Source organism: Talpa europaea (genome assembly GCF_964194135.1).
Source record: "Talpa europaea genome assembly, chromosome: 16".
Classification (NCBI taxonomy): domain Eukaryota; kingdom Metazoa; phylum Chordata; class Mammalia; order Eulipotyphla; family Talpidae; genus Talpa; species Talpa europaea.
The window spans coordinates 46,842,550-46,868,606 of NC_140084.1; the positions used below are offsets into that span (position 1 = coordinate 46,842,550).

At 56.4% G+C, this 26,057-nt stretch overlaps 4 protein-coding genes across 5 annotated transcripts; 1 reads left to right on the forward strand and 3 right to left on the reverse strand.

Moving 5' to 3' along the window:
* Nucleotides 1-920: 920 nt before the first annotated feature.
* Nucleotides 921-12,890, reverse strand: RASIP1 (Ras interacting protein 1; the record flags this gene model as incomplete). Of its 2 annotated transcripts, none has more annotated exons than XM_084257827.1 (11): nucleotides 921-1,120; nucleotides 1,613-1,760; nucleotides 3,058-3,230; nucleotides 3,383-3,626; nucleotides 4,789-4,892; nucleotides 5,003-5,154; nucleotides 5,377-5,414; nucleotides 6,168-6,821; nucleotides 9,698-10,053; nucleotides 11,547-12,223; nucleotides 12,754-12,890. In XM_084257827.1, the coding sequence occupies 11 exons, from the start codon at nucleotides 12,888-12,890 to the stop codon at nucleotides 921-923; spliced, it is 2,883 nt and encodes a 960-aa protein (XP_084113953.1). The 2 variants fall into 2 exon arrangements, with proteins under 2 accessions (XP_084113953.1, XP_084113952.1); XM_084257826.1 differs by having other exon boundaries at nucleotides 4,789-4,904.
* A 1,026-nt stretch (nucleotides 12,891-13,916) lies between these two features.
* On the reverse strand, nucleotides 13,917-17,026 carry IZUMO1 (izumo sperm-oocyte fusion 1; the record flags this gene model as incomplete). The annotated part of the gene is made up of 5 exons (XM_084256974.1): nucleotides 13,917-14,149; nucleotides 14,474-14,627; nucleotides 14,900-15,000; nucleotides 15,923-16,009; nucleotides 16,792-17,026. The coding sequence occupies 5 exons, from the start codon at nucleotides 17,024-17,026 to the stop codon at nucleotides 13,917-13,919; spliced, it is 810 nt and encodes a 269-aa protein (XP_084113100.1).
* A 2,480-nt stretch (nucleotides 17,027-19,506) lies between these two features.
* On the reverse strand, nucleotides 19,507-20,632 carry FUT1 (fucosyltransferase 1 (H blood group); the record flags this gene model as incomplete). Its single annotated transcript, XM_084256975.1, has 1 exon — nucleotides 19,507-20,632. The coding sequence occupies exon 1, from the start codon at nucleotides 20,593-20,595 to the stop codon at nucleotides 19,507-19,509; it is 1,089 nt and encodes a 362-aa protein (XP_084113101.1). The 5' UTR covers nucleotides 20,596-20,632.
* Nucleotides 20,633-23,971: 3,339 nt separating this feature from the next.
* Nucleotides 23,972-25,572, forward strand: FGF21 (fibroblast growth factor 21; the record flags this gene model as incomplete). The annotated part of the gene is made up of 3 exons (XM_084257393.1): nucleotides 23,972-24,206; nucleotides 24,364-24,467; nucleotides 25,049-25,572. 3 exons carry the CDS (start codon nucleotides 23,972-23,974, stop codon nucleotides 25,337-25,339), a joined length of 630 nt encoding a protein of 209 aa, XP_084113519.1. The 3' UTR covers nucleotides 25,340-25,572.
* Between the last annotated feature and the right edge of the window lie 485 nt (nucleotides 25,573-26,057).

Below are 26,057 nucleotides of genomic sequence, written 5' to 3' on the forward strand. Positions count from 1 at the left end.
GGAACCGGCCGTATCCGCGCGCGGACTGACAGCAGCAGGTGCGGGGAGAGGGGCGCGGGGTGAGCAGCAGCGGCAGGTGATCGCGTCCCGGCCCCGCACGCAGGTGCCACCTGTCGCTTACTTTTTCCCTGACGCAGCAACAGGAGTCAGATTCGGGGAAGTGAAAAGTTCTTACTGGAGCCCTGATTTCTGGGTCTGGGGGAGGAGAGAACTGGGAGCCTGGATCCCTGGTTTTGAAGCAAAAGGGGCAGAAGCCCGCGCTCCTGGGTTTAAGGGAGGAGGGGGTTGATGCCGGACTTCCAGTGTGCGGGAGGAGGGATGCTAGGAACAAGGATGAAAGGTGGTGGGGTGCTATATTGTGCCGGACAGGCAAAAAGGTCCAGAAGGGTCTGAAATCCAGACTCCTGAGTCTGAGGGAGGAGGGGGCTGGAGAATGGACTTTTGGGGTCAAAGGGAGAGTTGGCTGGTTCCCACCGGCAGAACTGAGGGCCCGATCACCAGCAGAGCATGCTTAGAGCTCTGACCTGGAGGCGCGAGGTGGCCCAGTGCTCCTGGGTTGGGTTACAGGCAAGAGGACACGACAAGGCCATGGCTATAAATACCTCCTTGGAGTCCGCAAGAGCCCAATGCTCTAGGCAGGGGCCCTGCTGATTTATTACCTAGAAAATCGTATCACTAGCTCTCCGGAGTCTTGAAAAAATGAGGTGCTGTCAATACCACAGAGACCTTTATTGCTCCTGTCGCTCAAATCCCAAGCCCCTCTACCCACCATCCCATCCTCCGCCACCCGAAAACTCAAACTCCCAGCATTCCGCGCGGGGAGAGAACTACAACTCCCGGAAAACTCTGCGCTCTGGCGGGCTCCAGTGAGCCGAAGCCGAAGAATTTTCAAGGTTCGCGCGCTCGTTTGTAATTGGCTTTCAGGGAGGCGTGGCCACGGGAGGTCCGTGACGGTGATTGGCCGGCAGTTCCTGCTGCTCAAGATCCCAGAGGAGGCGTCGGAGCCTGCGCAGTTCACGGTGCAGAGCGTCGTCGGTCACGGGACCCGTGAGGCGCAGGCGGGAGCTGCCCAGGGGCAGGATGAGGGGAGGGTGAGAAGAGAAGTTTTCGAAGATATCCCCTGTGAGACCGAAGGAGACAGAATTAAATCCTGAAAATGAGCGCGAGGCGGGAGGAGTGTCGGGGAGAAGCCGAGGCTGCATCCTTCCCAAGGAGAAGAAAAACGTCAACCCCAAACACCTCCTGGCGGGAGCGCGTCGTGGAAATCTGATCTGTGAAGGCCACGGTTGCCTGGGCAACAGGTATGTAGCTGGGTTCTCGCTTGTGTTAGGGAGAAAATGGAAGGCAGCGGGAGGAACCTGGTCTCCTAGGTGAGAGAGGTGAGTTTACCACTGGAGGAGACTGGGCGCTTGCACCCTGGCGGGAAAAGCGAGTTGGCAGCATCGACCCCTGTACCCTGGGGTCGATGGGGACTGGCGCACGGAGGGCCTGGGGGAGGACGGGGTTAGGGGTCCGCCTCAGGAGAAGCGAGGGACCGGAGGGCCTGGATTCCTAGGTTGTGAGGACAGGAGAAAGCTGACAGCCCAACGCCGGCGTCCCCATGTCTCCTCACCTGTGTCCACAGCATCTCGCTCTGCAGGGGGAGGATCCCAGGCAGGTGGTGGCCCGCGCCCAGGACCCAGCTGGTAGTGGCTGAGTAGATGGTGGAGCTGTGCAGGGGTCAGTGTGGGGTGATCAGTTCGTAAGCTGCTCCATGAAGCCTGGTGGGGAAAAAGGGGGCAAGGCCACGGTCGCTATGGGGAAGCCGAGCAATCCTAAGTGGAAGGTTCTCCATAAAGGGAGTGGCTTTAGTGCTGGACAGTGGAGTCTGCGATGCCTTTTGGACATTGGGAGGCCTGGTTGTCACCAAAGTGATGGTGAGGAAGGACTTGCTCTAAGCTTTAAAAAATGTATATTTGTGGGCCTCCCTGGTGGCGCAAGAGGTTGAGCACTGCGCTGTGGAGCAGTCCACAGCCACTGCAACACGAATTTGATCCCCCGGTGGGCCAGGGAGAAACCCACATGGCGAGGCAGACCTCTCCTGTCTCGCCTCAGCAGTGCATTTCAGTAGATCTGCCTGTTCTACTCCCCACTCTGTCTCTGGTGGATCCTCTCACCCCCCACATCTCTGGCCTGTACCCCAGCTCTTGTATGCATAGACAAATAAATCTCTAAAAAAAAAAATGTATATTTGCTTCAGAACAAATGAAAACAGAAGAGTAGGCGGGGCAGAGAACCAAACAGGCCATTCATTTATATTGTTGAAGCTGGTGTGATGTTGTCACTGCTTTTTATATTTGAAATTTTCTATGCTGAATCTGGCTGACCTCAGAACCATTGGTGAGGTTTAAAATCAGACTCTGGACCCAGATTACCTACATTCAAAAACCCCAACTTGGTACTTACTATCTTCTGGTCACTGTGCCTCAAGTTCTTCACCTGCTAAGTGGGGGAGAACAGGAGCTATCCCCTAGAGTTGTTATGTGGGTTCTATTGGGCTGTTGGCAAAGTCATAATTCATTTTTGCTTGAAAAACATAGAGAAAAGACATCATAACTTTTCTGACAACCCAATATATGACAAGATTGTTTAGCACTGAGAACACTGCCTGGTACTTATTAATGCACTGTAAAAATTTGATAAGTGAAAATAAATAGATGAAGCTGTGACCTATCTTAACTGATTCTTGGCTTCCTCGTCTGAACAAAAAAAATCCTCCGTCACCTACCCCATGGGGCTTTGTCAACATTCACTGCATCTGGCATATAGTTTGTGTTCAGTGACCATGAACCTATCACTTTCCTGGATCTCATACCAAACATCCTAAATCAACATAGTCACATCAAGATTCAGATGCAGCCAGACACTATCATTGCTGACTTTCTTGTAGCCTCCAACGCATAGTGTGGGCCTGGGACTGGGGATAACATGGAGTCCAAGGGGAGGTTGGACAGGCAAACTGAATACAAATGATGGCTGAGTGCATTGGGGAGCCAGAGGTCAGGGGTCAGGAATCACCTTGAGCAGGGAGGTACGGGGCACACAGAGCAGGTTCACAGCCATAGAGAGTTTCCTGAAGAACTCTGTGGCAATGTCACCCAGCCCAGCCCCCTGCAGCCAGTCCAAGACAAGGTCCAGGTTGGTTCGGATTTGGACAGCTCGGGACCATTGATAGAAAGGTCGGCCTTGACCTGTGGGGGAATAACATGAGGGGTAATAGGTATGTGGATCCTGCCTTCCGGACCCCTTCTATCCTTCAGCCTGGGCTCCGGAGCTTATTTGATTTGATGTGGGTCTCAGTGGCACCTGCCTCCTTTCCCTTCCTTCCCCCTCCAACCCTCACCTCGTTCCATCAGAGAGTTGAGAAGAGATGCATTGGAGAAGAAGAACAAGTAGCCGAAAGTCTGAGACACGAGGTCTGGATGCAGCTCACACTGACTGGTCAGTTCGAGGGCTGCCTGGAACACGCCCAGTGTAGGTCTCAATCCTGGAGGCATGGCCCCCAGTTCTGCCCCCGGCCCTGGCAGCTCTGCCCCAGCTGTGAAAGGGTTACTATCCAGGAGAGCAGGCAGTGTTGAATACAGAGTCTGAGAAGACAGAGCAAACAAGTGATCAGACTATGACTTCCAGAAAGCTTCAGGGTGATAGGACATGACGATAATGGGGAGCTACACCAAAGCCTTTTGGGAGTTGTTGTCCATTTCACTTTCAAAGCCCTAATGGTCTCCATTTGCAAATGTCCACTTTCCAGATGGATTTCTAGTATGCATCAGGCTCAGCAGGGACACTTCAAGTCTTAAAGCCTTTCTAGAAATTTCTCAGGCATGTCAAGACCCTCTCTGGTACCTTACAGGACTTGTAATTCTCCATAGAGGTAGCTTAAGGAGGACAGAATACAGAACAACGAGAAACCCTTCATCAAAAATTATTTATCCAGAATTCCAGAAGGGAAGAGAAGAATGGAGAGTCAGGAAGTGGGAGTGGTGTGGCACTTAGCCAGGGAAAGTGAGATCAGAGCAAGGACAGGAAATGAGGTCAGAGCCGGAAAAGAAGTAAAACCACAGTTGGCCGGGATGTACAGGAAGTGAAGCCTTGGCGGCGAGGGCTTCACGGATAAGTGTTACTCCAGGAACACAGAGATTGTCCATCTCAAAAGATCCCACTTGGTTTTACAGACAGGGAATTGGGCCTACCACAAGCCAGAAACCCTGAGAATTCCAAGAAGCAATATTGAAGTCAAGGGTGGTGTTGGGGGCAGAAAGCAGGTCCTATGTGACAGGCAATCTAGGGAGAAAAAGATCTGTGGCTTAGAAAAGGAAGTGAACTCAGAGCTCTTGGAAATGAGATCAGGAAACAGGAAGTGAAGCATTGATTAAAGAGGACCTTTAATTTAAATAACAGCCACTAGCACTGCTTGCTCTATAAATACACATATATGTATGTGTAAACTTATCAGTAACAGAAGAGTGAACTTAACAAAAGTGGAGCTTGATAGTGGTGGTGAAATCAGCTGGACAAGAGGGGAGAGTTTCAGAGATAGGAAAAGATGCCAGAAAGGGAGGGAGGAAGTGATACAAGCTAAAACAGGAAGTGGTGTCAGGATAGCAAAATATTGGGGTGAAATGGGAAATGACATCAGAGAAGCAGGAAATCTTGTGAGGTCAAATTGGACGTGACTTCAGAGCAAGGTGATGTAGTTAAAATAGGAAGTGATGTTATATCAAACAGGAAACAAGGAGCAAGGCTGACCTTGGTGAGGTAGTAGACAGACTGCTGGAAGGTACACATGATGACCTCATCCAGGAGGGCCATGGCCTCATCACATAATTCCAAGTCATTGCAGAGCTGTAGGTCTGAGGACAGGCCTGGGGGTGAGAGAGAGAATCAAACGCTGGCAGGCAGGTCCCCAGGTGGAGGGAATGGCAAGGAGCTTGGACAGTCTTGGACCTGGGTCAGAGCTCACCCTCCTGGTCAGCCTCCTTTTCCATCTCTAGCACCTTCTCTTGCACAAAACTCAGCAGCTCTGTGGTATTGGCCATCCACAGCATGAGAGGCCGAAGCTCCACAGACACAGCCTCAGGGGTCAAGGGCACCTCAGGGACCCCCTCAGGGTGGCTGGGAAAGAAAAAGGGACTTGTAATTCCTGCCCAGAGCCCACCTAGTATCCACATCTGAGATCTGGCTCTAACTGGAGGCCCAGTTCAACCCCCATTTTACAGTTGAGTCCAAAGGAAGAGCAGAAGCTTAGGCCAAGACACACATGGAGTGAAGGCAGGACTGACTACAAATTCCAGCCCCCGCCTTCCTGTAGACCTTTCTCCCCCGGATTTCTCTTACTTCTCTGGCTGACGGTCTCCAATCTCCTTAATCTTTTCCTGTGGAACAATAAGATGAAAATCAACATAAGGGAGTGGGGGAGCGAAGCCTATGGTTTAACTCCCTGTATTTTTCTCGAAGCAACTTTTTGACAGAAAACACTCTCCCTGCTTTTCAAATGAAATCTAATCCTCAAGCTCCCGATTGGTCTCTTCTTACTTTTAAACACCTACACCCCTAAGATTAGGAGCGTCAGGTCCGCTTCTGCTCAAATATTTTCTTCTTGCCCCTAAGAAAATCCCTAAACCTCTCCAACTAGGTCTTCCATAGCATGAAACCTTTTCCCTCCACTCTGTGCGCCATGAGGGATCCTCCTCCGGTGGCCAGGGAGCAGCTGGGGATTGAACCGGCGCTGCAGAGGCTGCGGGCAGCTTTGCAACCCAGCGCTCAACCGCTGTCCCTCCACTCTGAATGGGTTCTTCCTGGCATTTCCAGGAAGGTTTGTTCTCGCCGCCCTGCAGGAATGGGCTCAGCCACTGTACTCGATCTTCAAGCCCAGTGGGCTGCCTGCCTCGCCTGTCCAATCGTCTCTTCCAATTTCTTATGCAGAAGGATCCCCCCCCGCCCAGCTCCTCCAGTGCTTTCTAAAACATAAACCCACAGCTGCAAAGCCCACTCCCAGCATGCCTTGAGGCCCCTCCAGAGGCGTCCTGGGAGACATAGTTTCCTCGCCCGCAACTACCAAACCGGGGTCGACGGTGGCAAAGGGAAGGACTGGAGCGCAGGTGGGGCTGCGGGGTTTGGGTTCTCACCCAGACTGCTTCTTTGATGAGACGGGCCAGGCGGCCCAGCAGGCGCGGCAGGTGGCCCAGTTCCAGTTCCCGGGCTGAGTGCTGCACGCACAGCGCTAGCAGCGTGGCGGGCCCGAGCGGTGGCAGGTCCCCGGCGCCAGCAGCCGCGGCGCGCACGATCTCACCCAGCAACGCCTCTTCTTCGCGCGGCCGGAAACGCAGCACAGGCTCACGGCCGTCCAGGTAGGCAGCCAGCGCCTCGCCGCGCTCCTGCAGGCCACGGCCACACAGGCGGCAGGAGAAGGCCCAGCCCGGACCTGGGGGCGTGGCCCCAGGGCGCGCGGGCAACCATGGTGGCCGAGCCGGCCCGGAGCCCCCATTGCGGGGGTCCTTGTACATGAACAGGAAGTGCTCACCCAGCCCCAGGAGGTCGCCCGGGTGCAGCTCGGCCTCCCGCAGCAGGAGACACCCGTTGTGCGTGACCGGGGCTCCCCGGGATGGACGCACCATGGCTGGGGGCTCAGGGCCCGCGCGCACTGTGCAGTGACGTGGCAGGATGTCCGGGGCATTGAGAAAGGTGTCCACGTATGGGGCCGGGGATCCACCACGGGCGGAGGCGTTCCCTCCGCGGCCAAACACATGCTGCTCTCGCGTCATCACATACACCACAAAGTCCTGGACAGAAAAGTGAAGATGCACAAAATGCGCCAGACGCTTCCAAAGACAGCTCATTCCACAATCGACTCTCCCATCCACACCTCCCTTGAAGGAACACGTCCAACAAAAACTCCTGTGATCCCAAAGGCTTCTCCAACTACATGTGCCCCTCTGTGGGTGGCCTCTGCAGTGACCCTCCCTATGGTGCACTGTCCCATGGCACCACTCTGAAGACTGGGTACTTACAAGAAAACCTCTTCCTTGACAGGGCGTCCCTCCCTCAAAGGACAGATGCTTCTCAGGAGCTCTCGCCTCTGAATGAACCCTTTCAAAGTAATCTCTTCCTACAGTGAGTTTCCATAGTCCAGCTCAAAGAATTGGTATTCCCAAGGACACCTCACTTCTGTTACCAAATGGACTGCTCCAAGGAACGGACCACACCCTCAAAGAATGGACCTCCAAGCAAACCCTTCTTTAAGGGACTCTCCCATTCTCCTTCCCCTGTCCCCACTAGTCCCTTCCTCACCCCCACCCCCATGGAGGCCTCCAAAGGCATTTGCCCTTTCCAAAATAATTTCTCTTAATAGTCCCAAAGCAAGGAATCAGTCCCTTTGAAGAAAATCCCCTTTGAACAAAGATTACTTCCACTATTTCCACCCCATGCTGGACTTACTGACACGGAGACAGTCCTACAGTGGACTGAGCTATTACTTCTGTTCCCATGATGGAGGATTCTAAAGACACTCTCCCTTCCTTTAATGACCCCCTTTATTCCTGTCCCCCAAGAGAACACCTCCAAGGAGATGTCAGTATGGTGAGTTCCAGTAACCCCATGTAAATAGATGTTCTCAAGGAGACCTTTTCTTATATTGGAGTGTCCTGTTTCATAGGCCAAATGAAGAGACACATCCCAGAAAATCCCCTCCTAAAGTGGACTCTCCCATCTCTTCTATAAAATGGAGGACCTCCTTCTGACCCCATTTCTAAAGCAGACTCTTCTGTTCTCCATTTCTGTGTGAGGAAATAGTTGTCCAAATGTACATAAATTCCCTTCTTACACTGAATTCTCCCTGTGTCTAGAAATGGACATGTCCAAAGAGATCCTTTCCTGCAGTGGAAGAGATTCTCACCTGCCTCTGGAAAAAGGGACCTTTCTAGTCTGACAATCTTCAAAAGGTAGATCCCCCATTTCCCCTATTTTTTTTCTTTTTTTTTTTTTTTAAACAGAGGCATGTTTTTATTTATTTATTTGTTTGTTTGTTTTGTTTACACATGCACTGGGTACAGTCAGAAGCACGGGAGGGTGAGAGAATTCACCAGAGCCAGAGCAGGGAGCAGAAGAGGCAGAAGGACCGAAGTACACTGCTGAGGGGAGCAGCGGGCGGCAGGAGGGGTCTGCGCGCCATGTGGGACCCTCCTCCGGTGGCCGGGGAGCAGCCGGGGATCAAACCGGCACCGCAGAGGCCGCGGGCAGCTTCGCAACCCAGCGCTCAACCGCTGCGCCACCGGGGAGGCCCCATTTCCCCTATTTGGAAGAATGGAATGATCCAAAATACATGAAGCCTCTTTCTAAAATGAGCTCTCCTGCTCCTTAACCCAGGAAGGAATACATTCACAGTACCTATAATGAACAGTCGGGTAACCGCCATCCATGAACAGATGAGAGCAAATTCCTTTCTACAATAGATTCACCTTGTACTTCTGTTCCAAGGAATGGACATGTCTAATGGAACCTGTTTCTTTTTAATATTTATTTATGCATACAAGAATAGGGGTGTAGGCCAGAGGTGCAGGGGGTGAGAAGATTCAACAGAGTCAAAGTGGGGAGCAGAACAGGCAGACTGACTGAAATATACTGCTGAGGGGAGCAGCGGGGAGGCAGGAGAGGTCTGGGTTAGCTCCCTGGTTGGGGATCGAACTCAAACTGCACTGGCTGGAGATAGCTTGATAGCACTGAGACTTTAACCTCTGTGCCATCAGGGAGGCCCATGAAGCCTGTTTCTAAGAAAGGAATTTCTGGGCCTCCCTGGTGGTGCAAGGGGTTAAGCACCACACTATGGGGCAATCCACAGCCTCTGCAGCATGAGTTTGATCCCCGGCTGGCCGGGGAGAAACCCATGTGGCGAGGCGGACCATTCTTGTCTCACCCGATGCTCCCCTCAGCAGTGTATTTCAGTCCGTCTGCCTGATCTGTTCCCCGCTCTGTCTCTGGTGAATTCTCTCATCCCACACATGGCCTGTTCCCCAGCTCTTGTATGCATAATTAAATAAATCTTAAAAAAAAAAAAGAAAGGAATTTCTTGTGAACCCCACCTGAAGAATGGGTGTTTCCAATGTTTCCCCGTCTTCCCACACAGCTACACTTCCAGAATAGATCCTTCCAATTTGACTACCTTCTCCAAATAGACCTTTTCACTCTCCAACATTGCAGACCCCTTTTCACAGCGAATGTACCCTGTCCCCATACCTCATGAAAACAGGATTACCCAGAACAAGGTCCTAGGTTTCAATCCAATCATCCCCCAGAAGGTAGACTTTTCCATTACTCCCTGTCAAGAAATGGACCCTGCCAAAGAGCTCACCACAACAGACTCTTCCATTCTCCTTGAGGAACACTGCGCTTTCTTCCTCCCAACTTTGAATGAAATACACCGTTCCTTACTTGACCCTCCACTAATATCTTTTTCTGCCATCTGTCCTCCGCTCCCCCTCATCTCTGACAATGGTATCTCCTACTCTGGAGCCTTGCTGAGGCCGGCAAGGCTGGTCTTCCAGCGTACTTGAGACTACCGTGACACAGAGACTTCTGGAAGTTATCTTTTTTGGCACGCTTCAGCCCACAGGGAGGCATAGGACTTGGCGTAGGGGTCTCTTGTAGAAGAGGCTGCACTTACCTGGGCGTCTTGATAGCCCTGGAGCAGCAGGAAGTAGGGGCGATTGTTAGGAGCCTGGATAAGGCACTGGGTCAACTGATCGAAGTCTCCTGGGTCTACAGGTCCGATTTGGTTGTCAGCTGCCCCTGGGGCCATGCTCAGTGCCTGCTGCCTGCGCTCCTGCTGCCGCCGCCTCCGACCCTGCAAGCTGAGCTCTGAGACGCTGCGCCGTAAGGACAAGTTTTCTGAGCGTTCCTTGCCCCCAGACCCACTTGGGGGCCCGGATCCGGACCCTGGGCCAGGACTGGCTAGCGCAGCCCCGCCAGACGCAGCCCGGGAGCGGTTCTTTTGTGGCCGCCAAGAGGGGGCGCCCGTGCCTGCAGAGAGGGAAGGAGTTCCATGAGTTTGCGACTGGAAAAGACCGGAGACAGACTTAGAATTACAGAGTCAAAGACTTGGCTACAGAGAGATGAGTGCTCCCCAAACACGGGCTCTGGCATATGCTGATCCCACGCGTGGAACACACTTCCTGCCTGACTCCTACCCATCTTGCCAACTTCGACTCAGAAATATATTCTTTCAACCAGTATTTTTTTTTTTTTTGAGCACCTCCCACGTGCCAGGTAATATTTTAGGCACTGGACACTTCACAGAGAGCAGAGAAGACCTGTTCTTAGAGAAGCAGAAACCACGTCCTTCTGAATACCCTTCCCTGACATTCCAAGTTGAATGACACCATTGGGCACTCTGGACCCAGAACAGCCCTGGCACATAGTAGGTGCCTTGTGGAAATGAGATGGATGAATGATGTTTCTTGCTAGACTGTAAAATCTAGGAGAAAAGGAGCCTCACCTGTTAATGTCCCCACTGTATTCCCCAAGGATCCTAAATAATGTGTGGCCCTGGGTCGGTGCCCACTGAATGCACTTGGGGGAGGAAGGGCAATGATGGCTACAATGGCCATTCTTCATTAAGCACCTACTTTCTGCCACGCCTTGTGCTATAATCTTTTATATCCATGGGAGTGCCTATGCCAGCAGAGAGAAGGGGACACCCAGTCACACACAATGGGCTCCTCCTGCTTGGGGAGGCTGAGCTGCACTTAGCTTCCCCTAGGATTTTGCTGCGTTTAACTGGCTCAGAATGGATCAGAATCCAAGCCTGAGTTCAAAACCCACGAGTTTAACTGTTACATCACTCTATCTCCCTAAGGATGACTCAGAATCAGGAAAGCAGCTGGAGGCGCCCCCTACCAGGCTTGCTCTGCACTTGCCCTTTCATCAGGGAAACCACCTTCTGTTCCAGGCCAGATCTCAAAACCAGGCCTCCTGCAGCTTCTACAGATACCTCTTCCTTTCCCATGCGCTACCCTCAAGCTCCCACAAACATTTCATGGCCAACCCAGCCTAAGGCCAGCTGTTCTTTTTTTTTTTTTTTTTTAAGATTTATTTATTTATTTATGCAAGCACTGGGTACAGTCAGAAGTGCGGGAGGGTGAGAGAATTCACCCGAGCCAGAGCAGGGAGCAGAACCACCTGTTCATTCTTCGGTTCTGGTCTAGCTTTGTTCCCGAGGTCTCTCACTTCTAAGCGCCATTCACACTAGGCTCTGCCACTCACGAGCCGCTTCTCCTTACTGCCCCGAGAGTCCGTCTGCCCGGCGACCCCCTGTCACCATCCAACACCCCTGGCTCCGGGCTTCTCCATTCCTCAGGCGAGGCCCCGGCCTCACAGGCCCCACCCGGCGGGTCCCTCGGGCCCTGCCTCCCGCCCATTTGGGGTTTGTCAAATCAGCAGGCCTGGGCCCGCCCCGGCCCCGCCCCCGAGCCGCCGGCCCCGCCCCGGCCCCGCCCCGGCCCCGCCCCGCTCACCGTCGCCGTCCGCCGCGCCGAAGGCCTCCTGCTCCAGGCGGCGCGCCTCCTCGCGGCCGCGCAGCTCGAAGCGCCGCGCCCAGCCGGGCCGCGCGCGCCACAGCTCCTGCACCAGCAGCGGGCGCTCGGCGTCGCCCAGCACGCGCAGGTGCTCCGCGCGCCACTCGCCGCCGCCCAGGCCGCCCGCCGCGGGCCGGCCCAGCGCGTCGCACAGCGCGAAGGCGTCCGCGCAGCCGCCGTCGCCCGCGCCGCCGCCGGGGCCGCCCGCCAGCCCGTAGCGCTCCAGCGCCTCGGCCACCAGCTCGCGCGCCGTGGAGCGCGCCGTGGCCAGCACGCTCTTGTAGTTGGCGCCCGACGCCAGCCCCGCGCCGAAGATCTTGAGCACCCCCGGGGGCGCCGCGGCGCGCGTGGCCAGCGCGGGCTCGGGCGCCACGCCCGCCGCCAGCTCCGGCAGCTTCTTCTCGCTGGCCCAGCGCTGCGCGGCCCCGGGGGTGCCCGGGCCGCCGGACCCCGCGGCGCCGGTCCCGGAGCCCCGGAAGAGCTGGGAGATGCGCTTGGCGCGGCTCCCCGAGGCGCCCCCGGCCGCCTTGACCGCGCCCACTCGCCGCAGCTCCACGTGCGGCGGCGGCGGGGGCAGCGGCTCGCTGCTGCGGCTCCCCGTGTCGGAGGACGAGGACCTGGGAGGGCGCGGCGGGCAGGCGCGGCAGACACGCCGGGAGCCGCGCGCCGGGCGAGAGGGGGAGGTGGGAGAAGAAAGAGGGGGACAGAGGCCCAGAGAAAGAGGGGGTGCGGAGAGCCAGAGGAGGGAGGCAGGTCCCCCCAGAAGGTTCCGAGACACGGAATGACAGAGATGGGGGGAGGGGCAGAGGCAGAGAGAGAAAGAGAGGGGAAAAAAATAAGTAAAGGCGGGTCCCCCTGAAGGAAATTCCAGGAGGTGAGCGGGGAGGACAGGAAGGAAGGTGGATTCAGCCCCTGGTCCCTCGGTGTCTCCATCTCGGACACCGTCCGGCCTAAGCCCATGTCCAGGCCCAGCTCTCCCCCCTCCAGTCCTGTGTTGCTGTGGTTCACTGTCTCCTCCCGTTCACCAGCTCCCTTGCCCCATTCCCGCGGGAGCCAGAGGCAACCATCTGGGGGTTCCTAGCCTTGTCCAGTTCATCAACTGGGTCCTCAGCAGGGACAGGTGGGGCCGGGGCAGGAGGGCACTCACTTGACAGAGGCAGCGCTGGGCCAGCGCCGCCCCAGCTTGGCCAGTTGCTTCCTGGGAGAATTGATCCACAGACCCACCGGGAGATGGAGCTTCCCGAAGCGGGGGCTTCCGCCCTCTTTCCGTTCACCAGATAGCATGGCCCTAAGGGAAGATAGGTGAAGCCCCCCACTCCTGAAGTCTGGAGTGGTGGGGGTGGGTGGATCGGGGCCTGAGCACCATAGAGCCCCCCCAGATCAGCAGCCTTACTAGGTGACCCTGGCTTCTGAGTAAGAGGGAGGAAGGGGCAGGGGCCCAGACTCCCAGGCCGGGGTGGAGGAGAGGATGGGGAGCTGGACTCCCCGGTCTGAGGGAGGAGTGGGCTTTGGGGCCCCCTGCTCTTACCCTGCTTCAGGTCCCAGCAGCACCCAGGGGGCTGGCGCCGTTGGCCTGGGCTGGTTTCCCGACCCCACTGCTCCTGTTCAGCCTTTGCCTCTGCCCCAGCTGCCAGCACTGGGTGGGGGACAGGAAAAGGCAAGAGGAAACCCGGCAGGAAGAGCGGGGAGGGGGCGTCCTGTGAGGGGACTGGGCCTGGGGGAGGAGATCTGGGTAGGGCTGGCCCTGCTTACTCCTTGATTCTGGAATTACGTCACAGCCAGTTGGTCCCTTCCAGGACCTGGGGAGGGAGACCTGGTTCCTGTCACCTCCTCCTTCAGAAAGGAGACCATCCCCAGAGCTCTCCTCTTGGGGACACAAAAGTGAGAATCAGTCTAGAAAAATGAGTCAGTTACTTAACTAGATACATTTTTATTTTTCCCCTAAATCTTCTGACTCTTTCTTTGAAACCTCAGGTTCATCATCCTCTTCACTGCCACCACCAAACTGGCAAGTCTTTATGAAATCGATGAACTTCCCAGAGTGAAAGTAAAGTATCCTGGGGGTACAAATAGGGGAGCCAGATTAGGTGTCAGCCGAGGGAGAGACACAACTTCCCAGCTCCCCTATATTTGACCTTCAACAATTCTCCAAGCTTCGCCCTTGGAAGTAAGCCCCACCTTGTTTCCTAAGTCTGGTTCGGAATGGAAGTCCAGCTCTCAGTGTTCCAGAGCTCCCAGACCCCTTCCACCTTACGTGGTTAGGGGAAAGCCCGCCCCTCTCTGCTAGCCCTGCCTTCTTCAGAGGACAGCTCACGCGGTCGCAATGCCGGCGATCAGCACGACAGTGGCGCAGATCAGCAGCCCTACCAAGCGGCCTTTCAGCATATTCTTCGAAGATGGTGTCGGTGGGATCTGGGCGGTGGTGGTGGTGGTGGTGGCGGTGGTGGTGTTGGGCTGCTGGGGGTTACCCGCACCATCCGGGAACCCATCATTTGGCAAGTCGATGTCTACCGGAACCTCCGGGGTGACTCTTCTAGGCAACACTGATGAAGAGGAAAGGGAGCAGTCCCAGGAGGGGCGAAGGTGCCTCTCTGTCCAAGGCAAGTCCTCTGCCGCCCACCCCAGGACCCAGGACCCAGGACCTCCAGGTCCTCGTCATGCCTCCAATTGCGTGAAGATGGGACACCCAGAAAAGGCAGTCTGTTACCTGGCCTGAGGCCACGCCCAGAGCGGGAAGCCACACCCCCGACCTGAAACCACCTCGAACCCGTAAATTGCACCCCAAGAGGCCACGACCCCGAGCGAACCCCAGCCTCCAACGCCCAGAACCCTAGATCCCAAACTTCTCTCAACTCCCCAGCACTGACCTGTGACGCGAAAACCCATGAACGTGGCCTGGCCATATCCCTTGAGGCCCAGATCGCAGACGTAATAACCTGCATCACTCTTTGTCGCCATGGGCTTGGTCAGAATGGGGTTTTTCCCCTCGGACAAGAAGTTCTCAGTGTAGACGTGCGTAACCTAGACCCAAGCTCAAGGGGTCACAGATGCCTGGGGAATTCAGGGGGGGGTGGTGTACAGGGAGGGGAAAATCACGGGCCTCAGTAGGGAGAGGTGGGAGTCCAGAGAGCAAGGGTCAGGGCACAGGATTTGGGGGGGGGCCAGTAAAAGCCAACCTAGGTGATGGGGTCATGGGGGGGTCTGCGGTGCAGGCAGGTGGATACAGGGGCCAGGGGCTGGCAGGGACCTGCCGGACTTGCAGTTCTGGGGTTACAGGAGTCGGAGGGCCCCACCCTGAAAAATCTGTAATTCGTCAAGCCTTTAGAAAGTTTATGCCAGTTCAGCTCACAGTCCAGGATCAAGTCTTCCATCTCATGGATAGTGACGTTGCGCTCTGGGAAGGGGGAGGGGGGACAACCATTCTTGATCCTCCCCCAGCTTGTGAATTCTCCAGGCCTCTGTGACCTCTGGAGCTCGAGGTCTAGCTTTGGGGGAACAGTTCCACTTGGTCTCGACCCCACTTTTTCTTGCTGCGGTCTCCAGTCTCCCCCTTCTCTAGACTCCGTCCCTCTGGCATCCCTCCAGCCCTCCCCTGACTCCATTCCTCTGGCGCCAAGACCCCTCTCTCACCCCCGCAAAAGTCCTTCTTTTTGCAAAGTTGAAGTTTCTTCGTGCAGGTGTCACACAAGAGCAGAGACTGCAACATGAGACCTGAAGGGGCAGGGCCAAGGCTGTGCCTCATCCACTAAAAGGCGGGGCTAAAAGGAGGGCAGGGCCAAGTGCTGGTTGGAGCGGCCAGGGGCTGAATCCTGAGGAAGTCAGTCCCAGGGGCAGCTCTAGGCGAAGCGGGGTGCAAAGCAGGATGGAACCCAGCTCGGTGAAGCGTGCAAAGAGACTACGACCTGCTCCCCAAGAAGTGCGAAGTGCAGAAGAAATACTAGAATGAAGAGACTCGGAGACGCGAAAGGAGGAAGACACGTGCTGGGTACTCAGCGGGGTCAGGATGAGGGACAGAGAACCAAAATGCGAACTCACCACACTCGTTGGGACAAAAATCTGCCTCGGAAAAAAGAAAGAAACGAGAATCAGATTTCTGAGTTAAAGGGGATGAGAGAGGAGCTGAAGGGAAAGGCTAGAGCTGGGTCCTCGTACAAGTCTCAGGGAAGAAGGCCCTGGATGCCTGGACCCCTGGGTCTGAGGGAGGAAGGGGTTGTGACACATGAAGGACCAAACTCAGAAAGGCAAAGGGCTGGGGACGGGGACTCGTGGGTGGTAGAAAAAGGGGACCGAGGCCCCAGACTCCCATCTTCCCTCACCTTCATTTTGGAACTGAATAGCAAGGCGGGCAAAGTTTTCCTTTCCCAGCTCCAACATCCAGGTGACTTCATTTGTTAAGAGCTCGCCTGGGAAGAGGCAGGATATTGCAGGCGCCCCCCCACCCCTACCCCAGGTACAGTGAGTTTGGCCCTGTCTGCAGAGCCTTCTCACAAAAGGACAGTGCCATTGAATGACCACAGGGCGCTGGCCACTGGGTAGAAGCAACAAGTGGGATGAAGACAGTTCACTATGATCGTCATTTTCGAGATGAGGGAGTCGTGAAATCCCTCTCTCCAGGTCGGAAGAGGTAGAGCTGAACTTTGTAGCTAGGCAGTCTGCCTTCACCATCACCAGACCATCCAGGCATCACCAGCAATCACTTTCCTGGGAGGCTCTGGGACACCACCATCACCACCACCCCGCCCCCGCGCTTTCCACGAATTTACCACTTGCGCCACTGTCTGTGATGGTTTTCAGATCCTTCAGGAAAATCAAAACTGCCCTTTCCTGTGTGGCATCATCTGTGGAGGGAGATAGAACTCCAGATTCCACCATTACTGTCTTCTAGGCACCTAATCTTAGAAACCACAATTCCCATGGAGTCACTAGCAAGGACAGGCCTTGTTAAGGAATTACCCAGCAGTTCCCTTCTGGGAGTTGCTGTTTTATTACACAAAATTGCAAATAAGGGGAGAGATAACACAGAATTTGCTAGCCTTGGGGAAATCTGGAATTTGCATCCCAGCTCTCTATTCCAGAACTCCGGAGCCTCGGCCTCCAGCTTTCCTCCCTGCACCCAGTCATCCTAGTCCCAGATTCTTCCTTTGACAGGACCTGGGAGTCCGAGTTTGCAACTGCTCTCACTCACCAATGGCCCTCATAGAGACATTTTTGTTGATTGGCCAGTCCTTGTAATCCCTCAGCATTTCCTTTACGTCGTCCATAAATGGTTTGTGTTTAACTGGAGGCAGGTGACGAGGCAGGTACTCCCTCTCCAGGGACAGTATCGCCTGCTGCACCCTTTGATCACAAATGACACAGCCCGGGGCCGGAAGCACGCAGCTGGCCAGCGCCGCCACCAGAAGGGGAAGCCTCAGCCCCATGACGGCCAGAGCGTGGCCTCCGTGCAGACCCCCCAAGGAGGGTCGTCAGACTCCAAATCGAGAGGTGAATGCCAAACGGAGAGAAGCTCTTCTCCGTGACCACAGGCCCCTACTCCCCAGCAAACCCAGGAGTCCTGGTGCACCTGCAACAGCCGCTGAGCCACCTTGATCCTGACTGTTGTTCCTTCCAACACCAGGGTTCGCTCGCGAGCCGAATCCAGGTCCCGACGGCTTTTGGAGAGGACGTGGGCTAACTTCTGCTTTCTCCCCCGACCAAAATTAAAGATTTTGTTGGGGGCGAGGGTGAGGTTGGCTGCGCGGTATAAAGAGCTTTTGCACTGGGGTCAGGTCATAGTTCGCCTGGGTACCAGAACCTCCCACGATCGCCACCGTCTATGCCGAGGGGAGCCCGAATTCCCGAGAGATAAAACCCCTGGGTTTCCTTGGCCCCGCCCAGAATCCCGACTCTCAATCTGATTGGACCAAAACAAAGGGAGGACCCGCCTATCGCTCCTTGATGTCACAGAGTGGGGTCGCCTTTTCAGGCTGGCACTTTACTAGCATCTACCCCAGGGAAGTACCCTGTCTGCTCCGGGTTTCCAGAGCCGAGGGACGGGCTTCGGACCCTCGGTTTCCTCCCCAGCCGGAGCGCGAGGACCCAGGCTTCCGGCTAGACGCCCACGGCCCTTTGGAAACCCTGGCGTGCAGCCACAAAGGTGTGGGGAGTAGTCCTTTCTAGCCCTAGGACTCCCAGAAGACCCCGTGGTCTCTCCTTGGGGTGTTCCCACCAGATTAGAGCAGCAACCCTATAACTTTGCGGGAAATGTAGTTCAAGAATTATACTCTTTGCTCACTCCCTATTGCATCTTCTTTCCCCAGCTTATGGAGCTGGGTGCCAAGATCCCATTGGAAAGGGGCCTGATACGGTGGGTCCCAGCGAAAGGAACTGGGTTCCAGAGCTTTGAGTCGTAAATGTTCTCTCTTTTTATCTTTCTGCACACTGAAACAGGTGACTAGAAAAATTACTCACACACAAGAGGATGCCAGGTCCGAGCTGGGCCAGTACCTGCAGACATGAGTAACAAGTCCCTGGACATTGAACACCTTTCCTCTTACTCACACAAGCACACAAGACTCAAAAAACCTGCAGAGACAGGGTTGGTCTGTGGCCGTTTTAATGCATACCTCCTCCCCTGATCTGTGGGAGCCCAGTGGGGAGTGGTTCCCCAAAACGCCCTGCAAAGACTAGATGAAGGGGTTCATATTCTTTAGATGGGCATATAGGGAAGACGAGGACAGTTGATGTAACAAAAGTGTCTTCCTGGGCCTCCCTGGTGGCCTAGGAGTTGAGTCTCAGCACTGTCACCTATGCAGCCTGGGTTCAATCCCCAGCCGGGGAGCTGGTCCAGGTATGCTGTGGCGGACCTCTCCTATCTCACCCACTGTTCCCCTTGGTGTGCTTCAGTGGATCCACCTGTTCTGTTCACCATTCTGTCTCCGGTGAATCCTCTCATCCCTCCCTTCCCCGCACCTCTGGCCTACACCCCAGTTCTTCTATGGAAAAAAAAAAAAAAAAAAAACCTCTCTTCCTTCACTTTTTTTTTTTTTAATATTTTATTTCATATCTTCCTTCACTCTTAAGAAATGTCAAAGGACTCCCGAAATGACTCAAGAATCCAATTCTTGGTCAGACCCTGTGCTCCTGCCTGGGTTTGAGGCTAGTTCTGGGGTCTGTATACCTTTGGGTCCTCTCATTCCTGACTTGTCAGAAGCCACATGAAGGGTTTCTATGAATTCAGAGTCAGACAATGGTTGGCAAGGAGCACCTGTGACTTTCTGCAAGCCCAGAGGACACATTTGTGGAACTAGCTTCTAGAAAATGACTCCCCCTACTACCCACCCCCCCACCCTCCTAGCAGTCTAAATGTCCAGGAGGAAATTTCCTTCATGAGAAAAGAGAACCCAAACTCAGAGCCAACATATGCAGCATCCAACTGTCTCTGGTGATTTTTGACACATGCAACCGTCTTGAGTTTTTGATGTTAAAAGCCAAAGTGTCCCAGGATTTCTAGAAAGTCTTGCTTCAGAGATGGCAGCCTTTCTGCAGCCATCCTTCTCCCTGCAAAAAGTCTTTATGATTTTCCCCCCATGGGTTAAACAGTTGTACAGTCTTGCTCACACCCAGCTCCTTTGCTACAGAGTCTACCTTTCATGTCTCTCTCTTTCTGGCGATGGAGAAACACCGAGCTTATTTTGGCTGTGCCTTCATACATTTCTTTTCTGAAGCTATCTGGTAAGCTAGACCCCATCTGGTCTACAAGGACCCTGCAGAGGTCTTCACAGGCATTTGAACCAGTCTCTGTGGAGCAAATCCCCCTTCTAGAATCACTCCAGAAATACAGACGGGGCATCGGTAGAAGGCACCTTGCTCTACAACATCTATGAGTTCCGTGGGAACCAGGGTAGAAGAAATATCTCCTCTAGGAAAGGTTAAAGCGGAGTGGAGACAAGTCTGCATTAATGCCCACCCACTCAGGGAGGAAGGCAGCCTCCGGCTTAAAGATCTTCAGGAACTCGGAGGTGGGCAGAGTGAAGTTGGCCAGGTACACAGTGTCTCCACCTGCCAGGTAGGCAGCCCAGAAGCCAAAGGTGCCAATGGTCATGATGGTGTGGTTACACTGTGTGAGCAGGGCAAAGTCCTTCCCCGGGGATCCTTCATGGCCATTGCCAGCAAAGACCACATCCCCCCGGGAGGTATCGATGTTTTCTTGGCACCACTGCATGCCATTGCTGGTGACCACAAAGATGGGGGCTTCGTGCCGTGCCCGGAACCAGTCCATGGCCTGCTGGAGGTAGGCACGGTCACCCACCACACCCTTCCAGCGCTGGGGCATGACTTGCAGATAGTCTCCCCGGCGCACGTGGACTCCCACGAAGGTGCGTGGCCGGTCTCCTGTGCGGCCCAGGCGCAGCTGCCTCAGGAAACCCTGGGCCTCCTCCCGCACGTGGTTGTGCAGGGTGAACTCGCTGCGGATCTGCTCCCGGAGGTGGTGGAAGAAGGTCCAGGAGCAGGGGAAGCCAGTGAGCTTCAGCACGGGATGCGTCAAGTGGGCGTAGTCCTCCGACATCCAGTCGTGGAGCTCCAGCTCCTGCCAGGGCGTGGACTTGTCCACCTCGGGCGCCAGCACTGGCAGGGAGATGCGGAACATGGGGGCCAGGGTGGCGTGCATGGCAGGCAGGATGAAGGCCCGGCGACCGTTGAGCTGGGCCAGGGCCAGCAGGGTGGCGTACTGTCCCATCTGATTACCGAACCGACCGTCTGGGTGGATAGTCCAGGTGCCTGAGAGGGACGCAGGGTGTTCGGGACAGGAGAGAGAGGTGTTGGCTGCCTTCGGTGTGCCTGACAGGCAGAAGATGGCCACCCGGGTTGTCGCACTACACGCACACAGGGTGAACAGGTTCAGGCTACTGTAAAGGAGAGCTTCGTGGACGTGGAGGAAGAAGAAAACTGAGAGAACACAGACTAGCAGGAAGGCCAGACACAGGCGCCGGTGACTGGGGGCCCACATGGCTGCAGAGGAGGAAAGGTAAATTAGCAGATTCTCCAGAGCCTAGGGAGGACCCTTAAGACGAAGGGCAGGAGCAGGAGCCTGGGGGCCAGGATGCTCGCTCCCGGGGAATGAGGAAGCCAAGGGTTTGGACGCAGGGTCTCAGGGAACAGGAGGTCAGTATTCAGGACTCCTGGATCTGAGGGAGGAGAGGCAGGAGGCCTGTTGTTTCAGAGGATGCAACCTGTGTTTTGTTTTGTTTTTAAATATTTTATTTATTTATTTATACAAGAGCTGGGGGGTGTAGGCCAGAGGTGGGGGAGGGGGTGAGAGGAATCACCAGAGACAGTGGGGAGCAGAACAGGCGGATCTTCTGAAATCCACTGCTGAGGGGAGCAGCGGGGAGACAGGAGAGGTCTGCTGCGCCGTGTGGGTCAGCTGGCAGGGGATGGAACTCTTGCTGCAGCAGTGGCTGCCCATAGCTTCATAGTGCTGAGACTTAACCCCTTGCACCACCCCCCCCCTGAAATCTGGTGTTTGCCATAGTGCAACATCCCAGGAGCCACACAGCTCCCCACATCCTGGAATCTCTTCCCACCTGTGAGGCTCGCTGGAATAAGCCGCGGTTCCACCAGCTCCTTTCTCAGGAGTCCCTGTGGGAGGGGCAGAGTCCTCCACAGGTCACTGGAAGCTACAGGCCGAGCAGACCGTGAGCGGCTGGGAGCCCCCGCATTGACTGAGGGACCCCAAGTGACTCAGGAGCAGGGGCTGGGGGCTGGGGGCGGAGGGGCCTCGCGAGCGCCTTAGGTGAGAGGCTGGAGAGAGGCCTCCAGGAACCGATGGCCGAGATTCCTGAGCCCAGGCACGGGCAGTCCCCACTCACCTGAGCAGACGGGGAGCAGGTCCACGTGCGGCTCGGCGCGCCCTCAGCGCGCAGCCCAAAGGGCAGCCCGCCCCGGCCGCCGCCGGAGCCCCAGGCCCGGGGATCCCTGGCTCGACCGCGGCCGCCCCGCGCCACCGGCCGCCAGGGCTCCCGGAGGGGTGGAAGGAAAGGGGCGCGGTCTGCATCCGCGGCCTCCGCCCTGCCCGGGCCAGCCAGGTAACTCCGCGGCTGGGCCCGCCCCTTCCCTGGCGCCGAGCCCGGGGCGCCCCGGGATAGGGTGGTAGCTTCCTCCCCTCCCCCCGCCGCGGCTCCCCCCGGAGAGCTGCAGCTCCGCGGCCGGCCCCCGCCTCCGCGCGCCCGCCCCGCGCCCCCGGCCGGGGAGGCTCCGCCGGCGCCGCCCGCCTGGGGTCCTCGCGCCCGCATCCCGCCGCCAACTTGCGGACCGAAGCGCAGCGACCGGCCGGGCCCCGGGAGCCGGGTCCGCGGGCCTCCCCGCTCCGGACCTGCGCCCCGGTACCTGGACGCGCCGGGCCCCGCCCCGCCCCAGCCGCTGGGCGACTCGCGGGCCGGGCGCGGGCGGGGGCCGGGCGGGGGCCGGGCGGGGGCGGGCGATCCTCGCGCCCGCCGCGGCGAACGGGCGGCACAACCTGTTTGCCTGGCCGCTCCCGGAGGAGGCGCCTCCCCCTGCGCGCAGGGTCGGGGCCTGAGCGCCTCCAGCCCGAAGGCGGCCCCGAGCCCCCCAGGGGCGACAGATCCCCCCTCTCGCGGGTCCACCCGCGAAATCCAGAGCCCCGACCCCATCTTCTCTTTTGGGGGGCTCCAGGGTCGAGTGCCTGGCGGCTGCGCTCTGGCCGGCACTTCCTGGAGGCTGCCTGGCCTGAGGAGGGGAGGGGGCGCTCAGGGAGCCCGAGTGGAGGAGACTTGATCCTCCCGGCCTGGCCCGAGGCTGCCTACCCGGCCCGGGCCCTCCGCTCTGCTCTCGGCGGACCCGAGGTTCTTTCCATTGCGGACGCTTCCCAGTCCCACCCCAAACCCGGCCCCGAAGTCTGGTCATTGTCTTTCCATACGCCAAGGTCAAAGACGCAGGCATTTGACTGGGCCAGAAATTGTAGAGACTCGGGACTTTGAAGGCCCCAGGCCCTCCTCCCTCAGACCCAGGAGTCCAGGCCCCGGCCTCCTCTGTCAGCCCGGGGAGTCCAGGCCCCCGGCATCCTCCTTCAGACCCGGGAGTCCAGGCCCCCTCCTCACCGAAGCCAGCTGTCTAGTGTGTACTCTAAGGGATTCCAGGAAAGCGCCCAGCCTCTTGTTCCCGGGACACCTGGGTCTAACCTCCTGCTCCAAGACTGGCTAGTTGCCAACCCTGAGTCAGAATTTCCCATTCCCCCCTCCCCGGCTATCTTGGGAGATACTATCTGGGCCTGAAGTAGCTTCTCCGGTGAAAGGAACAGGACTGTATCAGAGAGAAGGAAGAGGCTGGGACATTCTGTCTCTGGGCCCTGGGGCAGGGATGGGTGAGGTGGAGATTGATTCTTGGTCAGGTGAGAAGCTGACAGGCCAGGACACCAGTGTTCCTTTGAGGGCTCTTCTGTCACGTGGAGTTGCTGCTTTCCTGCTCGTCAGGGACCTCAGTGTCTGACTCGAATGGGATTCAGGGCCGCCCTGGTGGCACAAGGGGTTAAGCACTTCACTATGAAGCAATCCACGGCCTCTGCAGCAGGAGTTCAATCCCAGCCTCTGCAGCAGGAGTTCAATCCCCGGCCGGCCAGGGAGCAACCCACATGGCGCAGCAGACCTCTCCTGACTCACCCTCCCCTCCCCTCAGCAGTGTATTTCAGTCAGTCTGCCTGTTCTGCTCCCCACTCTGTCTCTGCATCTCTGGCTTGTATCCCAGCTCTTGCATGTGTAAATAAATAAATCTTTTAAAAAAAAAAATGGGATTCAGACATTCTAGTAGTGAGGCACAATCTACATCACTCCTCAGAGGTAGAGGCTTTTCTCAGACCTGGGAGTCCAGGCCCCAGCTCCTCCCTGCTCAGGCCCAGGAGTCCAGGCCCCCACCCCCCTCTTTTCTCAGATCCCAGCCTCCTCCTCCCTCACACCAGGACTCTGGGCCCCCAGTCACTTTCTCTCTGGTTCCGGTTAATCAGATCCTCCTTCCCTGATCCCTCAGAGCCAAGAGTCCAGGTCCCCAGATGAAAGGACCCCCTGATTGCATCATCCGTTCAGGTTGACCTGGCCACGGTGGAATCCCAGCTCCTGCCAAGTGGGTCAAATATCATGGGTCAGGCGTGGAGAAGGTGATTGGGCGGGTCTGTCTAGATATAAATTCTGGAACTTCTGCATCCATCCCAAGAGACTTGGGTGTACTGTCTGCTGGGAATCCACATACAGGAGGACCCAGGCATCCAGGTGACCGGATCGGCCACTGTGAATCTGCTCTCCCAGCCAAACAGGAGCTGATAGAACCTATATCCCTGAGCACTTCAAAGCTCAGACCCCTGATCTTGCCTGCGGATGGGCTGGGCCGAGGCCAGGTCTGAGCACCAGGGACTGTGGGTCCCTGTGCTGGTCGCCCTTCTGCTGGGAGCCTCCCAGGCACACCCCATCCCTGACTCCAGTCCCCTCCTCCAATTCGGAGGCCAAGTCCGGCATCGGTACCTCTACACAGATGACGCCCAGAAGGTAGAGGCCCACTTGGAGATCAGGGCCGACGGTACAGTGGTGGGAGCTGCCCGCAGGAGTGCCGAAAGTGAGTTAAGGGCCAGGACCTGGCCCTGAGGGAGGAGGGGCTGGGACCTGGACTCCTGGGTCTGAGGGAGGAGGAGCTGGAGGCCTGGACTGTAGGATGATGGGGAGAGGGTGCTGGGAAAAGAGCCTCTGAGTCCACAGCCACTTTCTCCCCTCAGGTCTCCTGGAGCTGAAAGCCCTGAAGCCAGGGGTCATTCAGATATTCGGTGTGAGGACATCCAGGTTCCTGTGCCAGGGGCCTGACGGGACACTGTACGGCTCGGTGAGCTCCTGGGATGCCCCTCCTTGCCCTCCACCCTTCCTTCTGTTATTTACCCTCTCTGAGACCCTTTCTCCCTGGGTCAGGCTTAGGCATTCGATCTTTTGCCTGCCCTGCCCACCCCTTACAGACCCTCTGGACATAAAATCTGTTGTTCCCTATGTTTTCAGGAAGAGGGACGCTCTGCTTGGGACACCACTGTCCCCAAGCCCCAAGTCACTGGGCCTATAAATAGCTGGTGACCTGACAGGTCGACTCTGTTGACTTACAAGCCCTGCTGACCCCACATGAGCTCCCATATGCCTGGCTCATGTTGGGCACAGATCACTGAAGGAAGTCAAGGCCTGTAAAGTGACCATGACCTTGGGTGGTAGTCAGACACCCCTGCCTGGCCTTGGAGAGTTTTGACTAGTCCCAGGGCTTGAATGTTTCTCTCTGTGAAGTGGAGACAGGGAGGTGTTATGGGGAAAATTCGGAGCCTGCTTTTCTGGTTTTGTATGCTGGGAAAAGGGCTGGAATCCTGGGGTCTCCGGGAAGACTTTGCAGAGCTCTCCTGTGTCTCATCTCTGTTCTTGTGCCCTCAGCTCCGTTTTGATCCTGAAGCCTGCAGTTTCAGGGAGCTGCTTCTCGAGGATGGATACAACATTTACCAGTCAGAGGCCCTGGGCATCCCGCTCCGCCTGCCGCCACACAGCTCTGCATCCCGGGAACCAGCCTCTCGGGGACCTGCCAGATTCCTGCCACTGCCAGGCCTGCCCCCGGCCCCTACAGACCCTTCGGGCATCCTGGCCCCCGAGCCTCCTGACGTGGGCTCCTCAGACCCTCTGAGTATGGTGGGGCCTTCGCAGGGCCGAAGTCCTAGCTACACTTCTTGAAGCCAAGCCACAGCCTCTTTACTATTGACTCTCTTCTTTATTTATTGGGTTATTTATATTATTTATTTTTTATTTTTCTTACTTGAAATAATAAAGGCTCTGAGAGGAGGATTGGAGTGAGTGTATGTGAATGTTTATGGGAGGGGATGGGACCTGTTTTCACCTCTTCATTGACCCCCAAAGTCCCTACCCAGCCCCCTCGATATTAGGCTATTAGAGGTCCTATCTTCTTCCTAGAGCCCAGCTTTCTGCCCCACTCAGGCATCCCCAGGGACACTGGACTATCTCTGCTCTTTAACAGGATCAGCCTTGTTATTCCCCCTCTGTCCCCCACCTCCCGTTAGCACTATGGAACTGTATCTCAGAGCTACTTCAATAGCAGGGAACTTTTAAATATGTGACATGCAGGCCCACAGCCTCGTGAGAGATGTAGTTTTCTGGGTTCATTTAGCACTAGGGGTGGTTCTCAGCGATGGGGCAACGACTCCTGGATCCTGGGCTACAATTGGTGCTAAGAGGGCACTCCTGGATCCCAGTGGGTCAGAGACCTGGGCGCCTGGACACCTGGATCCCAAGAGAACAGGGGAATAGGAATCTGGACTCCTGGGTCTGAGGGAGGAGGGACTGGAGAATGGGAGCTCTGAGTCTCAGGAAGTAGACTGGGAAGCTGGATGCTTCCATCGAGGTGCCATGCCGGACTTTGGAGTATAAGCACCAT